The sequence below is a fragment of the Zea mays genome, chromosome 3 (genome assembly GCF_902167145.1).
Source record: "Zea mays cultivar B73 chromosome 3, Zm-B73-REFERENCE-NAM-5.0, whole genome shotgun sequence".
Classification (NCBI taxonomy): domain Eukaryota; kingdom Viridiplantae; phylum Streptophyta; class Magnoliopsida; order Poales; family Poaceae; genus Zea; species Zea mays.
In genome coordinates, this window is record NC_050098.1 from 202841598 (window position 1) to 202853945 (window position 12348).

Sequence of the window (12348 nt, forward strand, 5' to 3'; positions counted from 1 at the left end):
GCACAGAACATCCAGCGGTGGAATCTACCAGCTGATCTATCCTAGGAAGCCCGAAGGGATCCTTTGGACAGTGTTTGTTGAGATCCGTATAGTCGACGCACATGCGCCAATCCACTTTATTCTTTTTGAGTACAAGAACAGGGTTGGCTAACCACTCGGGATGTAACACCTCTCTAATAAACCCAGCCGCGACCGAGCGGGCAAGCTCAGCGCGAATGGCCTCTCTCTTGTCGGGCGTGAAGCGACGTAGTTTTTGCCGAATCGGCCTCGCCTGGGGATAGACCTTCAGTTTGTGCTCGGCCAGTTCTCTCAGGACTCCCGGCATATCCGCAGGTTGCCATGCGAATACGTCCCGGTTATCTTGTAGAAACTGGACGAGCGCGCCTTCCTATTTGTCATCCAGGCTGGAGCTGATGATGGCAGTCTTGCGTTCATCAGCGAACCCAAGGTTGATCCTTTTGGTTTCTTCAGTCGGTCGCATAGAGGTTGCGGCTTGAGCTTCATTTGCAGGTGCTGCAAGGTCTTCCTCAGGCTTAGAGTTTGCCTGCGTTGAAGAAGTCGCCGACGGTTTGGTGGTGAGGGCCGCCTGGATGGCCACTCGGAAACATTCCGCGACGCCTTGGAAGTCAGCGCGCACAGTTATGATTCCTTGCGGCCCTAGCATCTTCAATATCATGTATGTGTAATGCGGAATGGCCATGAATTTTGCCAATCCCGGCCTCCCGATGATGGCATTGTACCCGTAGTCGAAGTTCGCCACTTCGAACCTCAGGAACTCGGTTATGTAGTTCTCCGGAGTTCCGAAGGTGACGGGCATGTAGATGTGGCCCAGCGGGTATTCTCCTTCAGTCGGCACGATGCCGAAGAAAGGAGTGTCTGACTCGTGGAGCTCTTTGAGGTGAACTCCCAAGCCTTGGAGTGTCCGGGGGAAGGTGACGTTGATGCTGCTCCCCCCGTCCACTAATACCTTCTTCACCCTGCTCTCTCGGATCACCGGATCGACGAGGAGCGGGTATTTGCCTGGGTGGTTGAAGTTGAGCCATTGATCTGCCCGAGTGAAGGTGATCGGGTGCTCTGACCATCGGTACGGAGCGGGAGGACCGGTGGTCGCCACCAATATCTGGCAATCGTTGAGCTTTTGTTGTCTTCTGTTCTCCTGCGACCCGTGTCCGCCGAAGATGACATTGACCTCTCTGTCAACGCGCGGGAAGGCTCCACCTCCTCCCTCCTCCTGCTGCTGGGGTTGTCGCGGTTCTCCTGGTCCTCCCCGCGGTGGAGGAGGAGGTAGAGGTTGGAAGGGCCGGCCGTGTCCGACGGAGTGCTTGAAGTCTCTGCAGTTCCGAAGGGTGTGGCGTATGTCCTTGTGGTATGGGCATTGGGCATCGAGGATGTCGTCCAGTGTGCGTTCGCCTCCGCGAGGTCCTCCTCTAGCGCGAGAGGCGGGTGGTCCGGCGGTGTGCACTTCTTCGCGAGGCCTCTTCTCCCAGCGTTTGTCGGGTTGCTGGTTCGTGTCGCGTCGTGGTGCTGCCGGTGCGGGCTTCGCTCCCCCGATGAGGTCCTGAGCTCGCTCGTCGGCGGTGATGTATAGGTCGGCTTCTCGGAACAGTTGCTCGGAGGTAGTCGGCGCCTTCTGCAATATGGCTCGGACGAAGGCCGAGTCGTTGGATCCTCTGTAGAAGTCCTCGATCACGGCCGCCTCCGTGACCTCGGGGATACGGTTTCTCATGGTCTAGAACCTTTTGAGGTACGACTAGAGAGTTTCGTCCCCCCGGCGCTTGATGGATTTGAGGTCCCATGGTTGCGCTGGTTTGTCGGAGAGGGACTGAAAGTTGGTGGTGAAGCGTCGACTGAAGTCGCTCCAGTCGTCGATGCAGTGTCGGGGTAGATGTCGCAGCCATTGTAGCGCGTCTTGCCCGAGGACAATGGGTAAGTATGCGGTCATTACGTCCTCGGACGCTTCGGCAGCTTGAGCAGCGGTGGTGTAGACGGCCAGCCAGCTTCCTGGATCCTGCTTAGGTTCATATTTGTCGACATTGGATACCTTGAAGTTAGGGGGCCATTGAATGGCCCTAAGGCGTGGAGTAAGGGCAGACACTCCACACGTGTCTTCTTGTCGTCGGGGATGATGTCTGTCCCGGGGAGGGGAGTAGTTGTTGTGGTTCCTCGACCGTCCCCGGGCAGTACCGCCAGTCGAGGCCGTTGCCGACTCAGTTCTGGTGGCCTGACTCCGAGCGGGGATGCCATGATCCCTGTCGTACTCCTCCCGGCGGCGGATCTCGTTCTCATGTCGTCGTTCACGCGAAGCATTGATGCAACTTCGCGCGTCCCGGCGGCTGTTGATGGCGTGTCGTAGGTCGTTCGGCGGGTGAGCGAGAGGTAGAAGATGGTTGGCTGCTTGGGTGAACAGTCGTCGATAGCCCTCGGCGTCGGGAGTCCGAGGGAGTCCATCAGCTATCCGAGCTAGTATCCCTCCGACTTCACTCGGCGTGTTCATGGCTCGGGCGAAGTCGGGGTTCAGGTTGCGCCCGAAGAGTGGATTTTCCCGACGTTGCCTTGCCTCCTGCTCGGCTTGTTCCTGAGCTCGTCGGCGATCACGCCGTCGGGAATTCCTTCGTTCTCTGAAGACGCGTTCCTCCAGAGTTTCTCCTATCTCTAAGACCTCGTCTCGCGAGACAGGCTGCTCTGGGTCCCGCTCTCCGGCCTCGTGATGTCGCCGGATATTTTGGCGCCGGTTCCTCCGTCGGCGGGATTCCCGCTGAGGTGGTTCTTCTCCGGGCGTGGTCGGCTCGTCGTCGGAGACGGGGGGCGACTCCACTCTCCCGATGAAGAGGACGTCGGGGTAGAATGGTGCGGCTGTCGTGGCGATCTTCTTTCCGTTCTCCTTTGAGGACGGAGGCACGGAAAGAACAACTTGCTTCCTCTCAGTTTTATTTGTTTCTTTCTTCCTTGCGATTTGTGTCCATTCTTTCGTCGGGGAAGTAGACAGTGGAGTTCTCCGGGTCAGCGGGCCCTCGGCCCCTGGCTTGCTGAAGGCGATCTTTTTTCGGAGCACTGGAAGTTGCGCTTTTTCCTGCCTTACTCCGATATTCTCGGAGTTTGTTGGAGGAGACTTCTTCCTTGGCGGATCTGCGATGCGATGTAGAGTTCCTTCTTCATCTGCTATGGATGAGATAGTTCCAAAGCAGAACACAGATCCGGGGCGGAGGGTGATCTTGCGGTGGAAGGTGACGACCATTGAGCTAGCTTAGATCGGCGACACACCCCCTACCTGGCGCGCCAGCTGTCGGTGTTTTGGGTCGGACCGCACACCCGGGGTTGCCCCTCAAGGTGTTTTTAGGAGTAGGACGGTATCGCCGACTGTAGCTAAATGGTTCGTGCCGGATGCACGAGGAACAATGGACAGTGTTTACAGGTTCAGGCCGCTTTGAGATGCGTAACACCCTACGTCCTGGTGAGAATGCTTTATGTGGTGGATTACAAGGGAGCTCTCTAACGCTAGAACGTAGAGAGTTGGGGTGGATGGCTGAGTAGTGAGATCGATCGTTCTGAAGGGGTGCCCCCTAGGCCTTATATATTCGACCGTGAGGCAATACATGCGGATATGATAGCAATGCGCACCTAAGAGATAGTGAACTAATTGAGTCTATCTTTCTATAGTTCTGCCGACTCATCCTCGCTTGGTTCCGTTGTACGGGGCTCCAGCGCGGGAAAGTCGGGTCTCTGCTGTGGTTACTTGCTCGTCGTTGTTAGGCCGTCTAGGCTCGCACCGATCCGACCTTGTGTCGATCTGCTTCACTGGTCGTTCTTCCCCAGACCCACGAAGGGATGATCTTACGAATTATTGGGCCCTCAGGCCTTTCGTGAGGTCTTTTATCCTTCCAGTGGGCCCGGGGATATCTATCCCCCACAGTATTTGAGTCATAACCAAGTAAAAACCCTTCAATAGCTTTGGGAGCAAACTTTGAATGCCTACCTTTCTTTACCAAGATGTAGCATATGCTTCCAAATACACGAAACTAAGAAACATTGGGTTTGTTACCAGTGAGTAGCTCATATGTTGTCTTCTTGAGGAGGCGATGAAGATAGAGACGGTTTATGGCATGGCAAGACATATTTACGGCTTCCAACCAAAACTGTTCCGGCGTCTTCTATTCTCCCAACATCGTCCTTGCCATGTCAATGAGCGTCCTGTTCTTCCTCTCCACTACACCATTTTGTTGTGGTGTGTAGGGAGCGAAGAACTCATGCTTGATGCCTCCCTCCTCAAGATATTCCTCCACTTGAAGATTTTTGAACTCAAATCCATTATCGCTTCTTATCTTCTTTACTTTTAGCTCAAACTCATTTTGAGCCCATCTTAGGAAGAGCTTCAGAATTTCTTGGGTTTCAGATTTATCCTGTAAAAAGAATACCCAAGTGAAGCAGGAATAGTCATCAGCAATTACTAGACCATACTTACTTCTATCAATGCTAAGGTAAGCAATGGGCCCAAAGAGATCCATGTGGAGAAGCTCCAATGGTTTTGATGTCATGATCACATTCTTGCTTGAATGACTTGTTCCCACCTATTTTCCCGCTTGACATGCTGCACAAGGTCTGTCTTTCTCAAAATAGACATCAATTAGTCCTAACACATGTTCTCCCTTTAGAAGTTTATGAAGGTTCTTCATTGCAACATGTGCTAGACGGCGATGCCAAAGCTAGCCCATGTTGGTCTTAGCAAGTAAACATGTATCTAGATCGTTATTTTCTTTAGTAAAATCTACTAAATAAAGTTTGCCATCAGATACAAGCCAATACACCAGGGGCTCACCGGACTATCCGGTAGCGCACCGGACTGTCCGGTGTGAATTATAGCGAACATGCCATCTTCGGGGTTTTTGGAGAATGGATCACCAGAAAGTTCGATGCCGCACCGGACCATATGACAAGGGACCAACGGCTACCTGCAAATTCAGAACGGTCATTTGCCAGTGCCACTGTTCACTATTCAGTGGCGCACTAGATATGTACTGTTCACGGTCCCGTGCACCACCCGACTATGTAGATTTTCCAACTTTTCACCAACGACCATTTTGGTTGTTGGGGGCTATAAATATCCCCTATCCAGCACATTGAATACACAAGAGCTACACCAAAGTGATACACATCAAGTGCAATAACTCCTACACCTCCAAAGTCACACAAGCTCGCATTCGATCGATTTGAGAGATTAGAGACTTAGCCCTTGTGCTATTGAGTGTTGCAACCTCTTGTGTTCTTGATTTGAGCTTTTGCATTCTCACTCGCATTCTCATTCTCTTGATTGTAAAGCGAGACAAGAGACTCTCAATACTTTGTATAGAAATCCTTGCGGGACTTAGTGTCACTGTGATAGTGAAGCAAGCTCAACCGATCTCTGTGACCATTTGAGAGAGGGAAATAGTTGAAAGAAACTTGTCCTTAGTGGACTCCTCAATGGGGATGTAAACTCTTTGGAGTTGAACCTCGGGAAACAAATCGCTGTAACTTTGTGTTGATCACTCTTGGCGATTTGATTCTTCCTCTCCCTCTCTCTAGTTCTCTTGCTTGTAATTATTTTAAGTTGGGTCCCAAAATTATCCGCATTGATTAAGCAACTCATAGCAAGAACTTATCTACTGCACTCCGATTTCATTAATATTCGTTCTAACCCTAACATCGGGAAAATTTTGTGTTCAAAGTTTATAATTTTCAGGTTTCGGCTATTCACCCCTTAAGGCGACTCTCAGCTATATATACCCCTTTGCTAGTCATTTGAGAGGTGTGGGGTTTGAGGAACATATTTAGTGAGTTAAGACTCATTCATATTAGCACTAGATATCTAAGTGCTTAAAGAATCACTCGGTTATTAGTATATGTACTTTGTGGATTTCCTATGTTAGTTAGACCACTACTTATACTGCTTGCTCTAGGTTTAGGTCTAGTATTTAGTGAGGTTTGCATACGTTAAATCAAGGTCTCGACCAAATCAAATATATAAATCAAATATACATGGAACCTCTCTAAATTCTCATGTCTCCTTGCATATTTACTATTAGTTCTGGGTCTTGTAATGTATCCCGTAAATTGAGTGTCGAAATAATCCTCGACAACGATATTCTATTTTTTTACATAGAGTCAATTAAAGAAAGATGAATTGATCACTATTTAGTTTTTTTATTGAATGACCACCGTATATGTACACTGTAACATTAAATTTCTAGAATTACTCGACAAGTGCCACACGATATTTTTTCTTTTCTTTTATTATTAGTCTCTCCTTTTGAAAATCTTACAATGCGTGAGATATTCCACCAGATACCGAAACAAAGTCAACCTACTATTCAAAACCATGCATTCCATCAAGAGAGAACAAGCCACCTTTCAAACATACACAGCATGACAACATTGAAAGCGTGCTTTGAAATATGTGGCTAAGCATGACAACGTTGAAAGTCATTAACAACAGCAAATCGCCGAGCAAGATGTCCCTTACATAAAACTAATCGCACCACGAAATTAAGAAGAGAAATGAATAAATGTAGAAAAAGAAAAGCCAGTCAAACCCAACCACCTCAGCTCAGCATCGAGGTCGCCTTCCCCTCCTCCAGTTGTCCCCAGAAACCGTGTCCCCTACTCTCTCTCTCTCTCTCTATCTCTCTTCTCCCCTCGATCAACAGCAACAGCGGCGGTCAGAAGCTTCCGTCGCGACAGCTCCCGACCTCCTGCCGGTCTTCCCCTCTCCTAGTCGGCGCGAATCCCGAGGCGGAGGAGGAAGAGGGGAGCGGAGTGGGGGTGGGCCCCATCAGCCATGAGTCTCACGGGGTCCGCCCTGGAGGCGGCGCTACAGGCGGTGGGGCGCGGCCTCGACGCAGCTGGAGACCACCGGCTGCTCTACTGCAAGGGAGGTGGAAGGCTCGTCGCGCTCGAGGAGGACCGTGCGCGGGACCTCCCGCTCCCCGACGGCGGCGTCCTCCCGAGCGTGCCCCCCGATGTCGAGGTCGAGCAGTGCCGCAGAGACCCCGAGCGCATCCGCCCCTTCCCCTCTGGCCCAAGCTCTGCCGCAGCGGATGGGCCCTTTGTCTGCAGCTTCGATAAGGTGAGCTCGGTTGCTTCGTCCCGACTGGAAACTTCCCATCCGATGGTGTGCCGCGTTCTGTTCTGTTTGCTCTGCACTTGTGATGCGAATCCTAGTCGATATCCTATGCTCCGCGGCCGTTTACTTCGTGTTATGTGACTCTGGTGCCCTTGTTGACAGATGGCTGAGTATTTCAACAGGAAGTCATGCTTGTCCGAGACAGTACCGCTGGGTTCCTTCAACTCTCTGTTCAGCTTCACCGGTTCATGGAAGAATGATGCTGCGGCTACGAAGGCCCTTGCGATTGATGGCTATTCTCTGCCTCTGTTTCGAGTGAAAATTAGGAGTTCTGAACTGACGCTGCTTGAGAGCGTTAAGCACGCGATCCCAAATGTTTGGGATCCATCAGCATTGGCTAGGTCAGTAGGTAATCTTCTTATTTGATACTGTTATCAGGATCCATTTCTGATCAGTCCCATTCTGTACAACTCTTAGCCTAGTACTTTACACACCCTATTATCTGAAGCCTGAAGGTCTTGTTTCACTTGTCTGCAGCTTTATTGAGAATTACGGTACCCATATTATTATTTCTGTTACGGTTGGTGGTAAGGACGAAGTATACATTAAGCAGCATTCATCGTCCCAATTGTCAGGGTTAGAGTTCAAAAATTATGTGAGGGAAATTGGGAGGGAAAGATTCTCAGATGTGGAAAACAAGTCAAATGCAACTCCTATCAATTACAGCGAGAAGGTTAGCAAACTCCTTACTGCTTTCTTTATCTAAGTTCACTAGAGGTGTTTTGGCTACATTATTTGGTTTGCCTGAATTGTTATACAACTGTTTGTTTACAAAGGATAGTTTGTGCATGATTGATTACTTTTTATGAGCACTTGATGCATCTCTAAAAAATGTGTTAGCTGCTGTAAATAAACAGTCACAATCAGTTTTTTATTGGAAAACTGTGGGGGAGTTCGCCACAACACATCATTTTTTTAATAAAAACAGAGTACAACATATGTACAAAAGAAAAGAAAACTTCGATTACACAAGAGACTAGCCATTGGAAAACAGAAGGGTCACGATCCTCTCTGACTCGATGCATTTGGAGGATGGACTAATCCTTGAATCTCATGGTCCAGAGGTTATGAACTAGCATGATCTCCATAAAAATCCATTCCTGAGCTTCCAGAGCTCCCAGCAGGCTGCCATGGAAATCTCACAAATGTGAGGTTGTCTCACTGCTAAAAGCCTCCCATGCAAGTTCAAGTGTAAATCTAACTGTGTGTTGAGAGTATTCGAGGTTTTGCATCACCGCGTAGCAAAAGGAAAGGCAAAGAAGAGATGATCAATATCTTCCTCCATGGATGTGCTGCACATGACGCAGTTTACATTTAGCTGTACATCAAAGTTGCTTCGCCTGAGCATAGTCCTTGTACTTAGTCTGTCCACAAACATAGGCAAGGCAAAGAATTTAATTCTCAGAACACATTTTGGTTTCCAGATGCATCTGTAAGTATCAGGGACTTGGACATTTGCAAAGAGTAAATTATAAAGCTTGCTGGAGGCGTAATCTGATTTCCTATATGAAGGAGCATTGGTCGATGGACTGTATCAAAGGGCACCATAAGCAGCTGCCTTTGTAAATTCTGCAACTCGTCGAAGCTTGCTTAGCATTGTAGACTTTAACTTATATGAACTGTAGATACCTTGCTAAGAGCATGCTGCATTCCTAGTGTTGGCTAGAAACAACAAGCTGATGAAAAGCAATCAGCTCTAAACTACAAATCGGTTAGTGGGACCATGTCAAAGAAAAATGGAGAAAAGTGCTCTATGCTTGACTTCTGAGGGTCTGTTTTCCTGTGTTCTGTGCTTCTGGCCAGCTGGTTCCATTTGTTTATTGCCCTCTATTCAAACCTAAACCATGGCTCAGTTTTGAGTTTTCGGCAGTTGATTCCCCAGTGTATAAAATCAAACCATGCTGCCCCCCCCCCCCTGCATTGGAGTTGCTGTAAGGAAATATACTAGTATATGCATGTAAGCACATTAGGGGCCATTTCAGGCTATAGTCAGCAGGTTGTGCATACGCCCGTGCAAAACATTGTAGACTGCACTGTTTACATTGTGTAGTTTCAAATAGAAGATGAGGATGAGTAAGCTGCTGGAGATAGCCTCATAGTGCTCCTAAGCCAACATTCCAACTAGAAACTGAGGAGCACTACCAAACACTGCTGGCTGCTCAAGCTCCACCTGTGAATTGTGCAAATTGATTCACTGTGTTTGGACTGAACTCACGGAGCAAAATACCTACTCTCCTTATTCACTCTGCATTCATGCATTGGCCGAGCCCTCTCTACTTGCCCTTCTCCGCTGGCTGTGGCACCTATCTCTGTCGTGCACCAACTCTCACTGCCACCCACACCATCCCTTTTCGATGTCTGCTCTTCCCTCGCCTTCTACTCAAGGGCGCTCAGGGCAAGGTCGAGCAGGATTGCCTGCCCCCTCTTAGGTCAAGTTGGCAACTGCAGATCTGGCATGTGTTGCACTGCTGCCAGAAGTGTGTGGTCTTCTCTGGACTAAGGCAGGTTTGCTTCTTCGAAAGACGGAGCCAGGAGACTGTTATTGCCTGAAATCCGCTTGTGAAGCTATAACAGATGGGTAACACAACAATCCGAAAGGAGCAGAAGCTAGAGCGGGTGAAGCTGGAGCTGGAGCGCTACCACGAGAACCTACTCCCACTCTCCCAGTCATAACCAGCCTGTCCAACTAGTACCATCATGACCTCCTAGCACGTGTTAATCTACTCACCAGTAACAACAGTAAGGACAGAGGCACATAAAATTACATCATGTATGTCTTTGTAACTGATGTCTTAATGCGTGCATTGTAGAGTCACTTATAGATGGAACATGCACTCTCCTGGCACCTGAACTGCCCACCGTTCTAGCATTTATATGTAAACATTGACTAGATGTTGCTTTATCCTTTACAGGATATTACAGTAATATTCAGAAGGAGGGGTGGTTGTGATCTTGTTCAAAGTTTTAGTGATTGGAAAGGAACTGTTGCCTCAGCACCAGATGTCATAGGCATGACCTTTCTTTCAATTGTCTCTCTTGTTGACGATGTACCAGGAAAGAAGCACCTTGCTCGTGCAGTTGAGCTATACTTGACCTGTAAGATCTGCTTTCGGTTACTTTCATTTGTCCTATGCAGTTATGCAACTCAAGAACTCATTCACCACATTGAATATAGTATATTTATAATGCCCTGAGGAAGCTAACTTACGATGTGATTTCTCTTCAATTATACTGTTTTGATAAGTTCTGTTTTACAGACAAACCTCCAATTGAAGAATTACAGTATTTCTTAGATTTTCAAGTCCCACTAGTTTGGGCTCCAGCTCCACCAGGTATTGCTAGTCACCATAGGAAGGAACCTGTCTGCCCATCGCTTCAGTTTAGCTTAATGGGCCCAAAGCTCTTCATTAGCACAGAACAGGTAAAGGTTACCCCTTAAATCTGAACATATGAGTACAGTGATTACTTTTTGGAGTTTTACGCTAGAAATGTTATTTTAATTGTTGTCAGGAAATGCTATAGCTAAGTATGAAACACAATTACCATCATAAACAATTTTCTACTAGGTTGGGCCTCTAGCTGAGTTGGTTAGGTGGTAGCACTTAAGTTCTGAGTTCGATTCCCCATGGGAGTCAGACTGCTGTTAAAAAGGTCCTCTCGTTTGTCCCAAAATAAAGCACAGGTAAAAGAACCGACTCTTACATAGGCTACGGCGCCGTTGTGTATGGGTGAGATATGTGTTCGGATGTTTTCTAGAATTGCAAGAGAAGGTCTTCTTAATGCAATACCTGGGATCCCAGATGTTGTCTTACCCTCGCAAGCCAAGTTTTTTTTTAAAAAAAAATATAATTCTAAAGATCAAGGCATGCAGAAGAACAAAAATGTGTAAATTGCACCAGGGGTACAAATTTTGTACCTATAGTGCATTTTACTGATAAAAAGATACACTTTTAAGACAATCAATTTTTTGTGAACATGCTAACTCTGAAGAAGACATGTGCAGATCTCTGTTGGGCGCCGACCAGTTGTTGGCCTCAAACTGCTCTTGGAAGGAGCTAAACAGAATCGTTTGGCTATTCACTTGCAGCACCTTGTCTCATTACCAAAAATATTCCTACCTCATTGGGACTCTCATATTACCATTGGACCTCCAAAATGGCAAGGCCCTGAAGAACAAGACAGCCGATGGTTCGAGCCAATCAAGTGGAAGAACTTTGCTCATGTTAGCACAGCACCCATAGAGTACACTGAAACAAATATTACGGACCTATCTGGTGTTTATATTGTTACAGGTGCACAGTTGGGAGTGTGGGATTTTGGTGCAAAGAGTGTTCTCCACCTCAAACTTTTGTTCTCCAGGGTTCCTGGGTGCACAATTAGAAGATCAGTGTGGGACCACAGCCCATCAAGTTCTTCAATTCATAAAGCAGATGAATCTTCATCGTCCTCGAGTGATAATGCTAAACTTCTGAAGATTATTGACATGACAGAAACATTGAAGGGCCCACAAGATGCACCTGGCCACTGGCTGATCACAGGTGCTAAGTTGGGTGTCGAGAAAGGCAGGATTGTAGTGCGTGCGAAGTACTCCTTATTGAATTATTAACCAAATGTTTAAAGCATTCATTCACTCACTCTGATATTGAGCACTGTGTTTTAAGGTAGCATTTGTTCTTTTGTTTTTCATGTATGACTTTCCTTCCCCCTTGTAACTTGATGTGGATCCATGCTTCTTGTTGATGCGGTGAGTGAAGTAGCATGAAGATGTTTATGCTCAGCTCAAAAGTGTTTGATCTGGTCTCGGTCATCGCTTCCAGAGCCATCTGGTTTTGACAGTGAAAATGGTGCGTTCCTAAGTTTTGGCACTGGTGTTTTGCACTCGGAAATTCATCAGTGGAACATAATTAGTATATTCGCTCTGGTTACTAAGCGCTAAGAGTTTCAGTAAGTTTTTTTGACATTGGATTCATGTATGTTTGGTGTTCTGGCACAGACCATGCTTTCCAGAATGGCTGTGCATGGTTATTGCAGATTTGCGTAGTTCTCAGGTTCAATAGCTGATATTGAGTATAGAATTCTTCAGAGTTCGTTTTCTCATAGCCCTTGCTTGGTTACTCTACAAAAGACAGTAGGTGTGAGCGACCATACTGCTTGAGATTCATGTATCCTTTTTGTGCTAGTGTTTGCTAACT

At 47.6% G+C, this 12348-nt stretch overlaps 1 protein-coding gene across 2 annotated transcripts; it reads left to right on the plus strand.

Annotated features, from left to right (window-relative positions):
- The first annotated feature begins 6638 nt into the window (after positions 1–6638).
- Positions 6639–11819, plus strand: LOC100381712 (uncharacterized). 2 transcript variants are annotated; one of them, NM_001361525.1, is made up of 6 exons: positions 6639–7099; positions 7259–7497; positions 7634–7829; positions 10069–10252; positions 10414–10577; positions 11160–11819. In NM_001361525.1, the coding sequence occupies exons 1-6, from the start codon at positions 6812–6814 to the stop codon at positions 11760–11762; spliced, it is 1674 nt and encodes a 557-aa protein (NP_001348454.1). In that variant the 5' UTR covers positions 6639–6811; the 3' UTR covers positions 11763–11819. The 2 variants fall into 2 exon arrangements, 1 of the variants encoding a protein (NP_001348454.1); NR_156717.1 differs by having other exon boundaries at positions 6657–7099; positions 7259–7505.
- Positions 11820–12348: the final 529 nt, after the last annotated feature.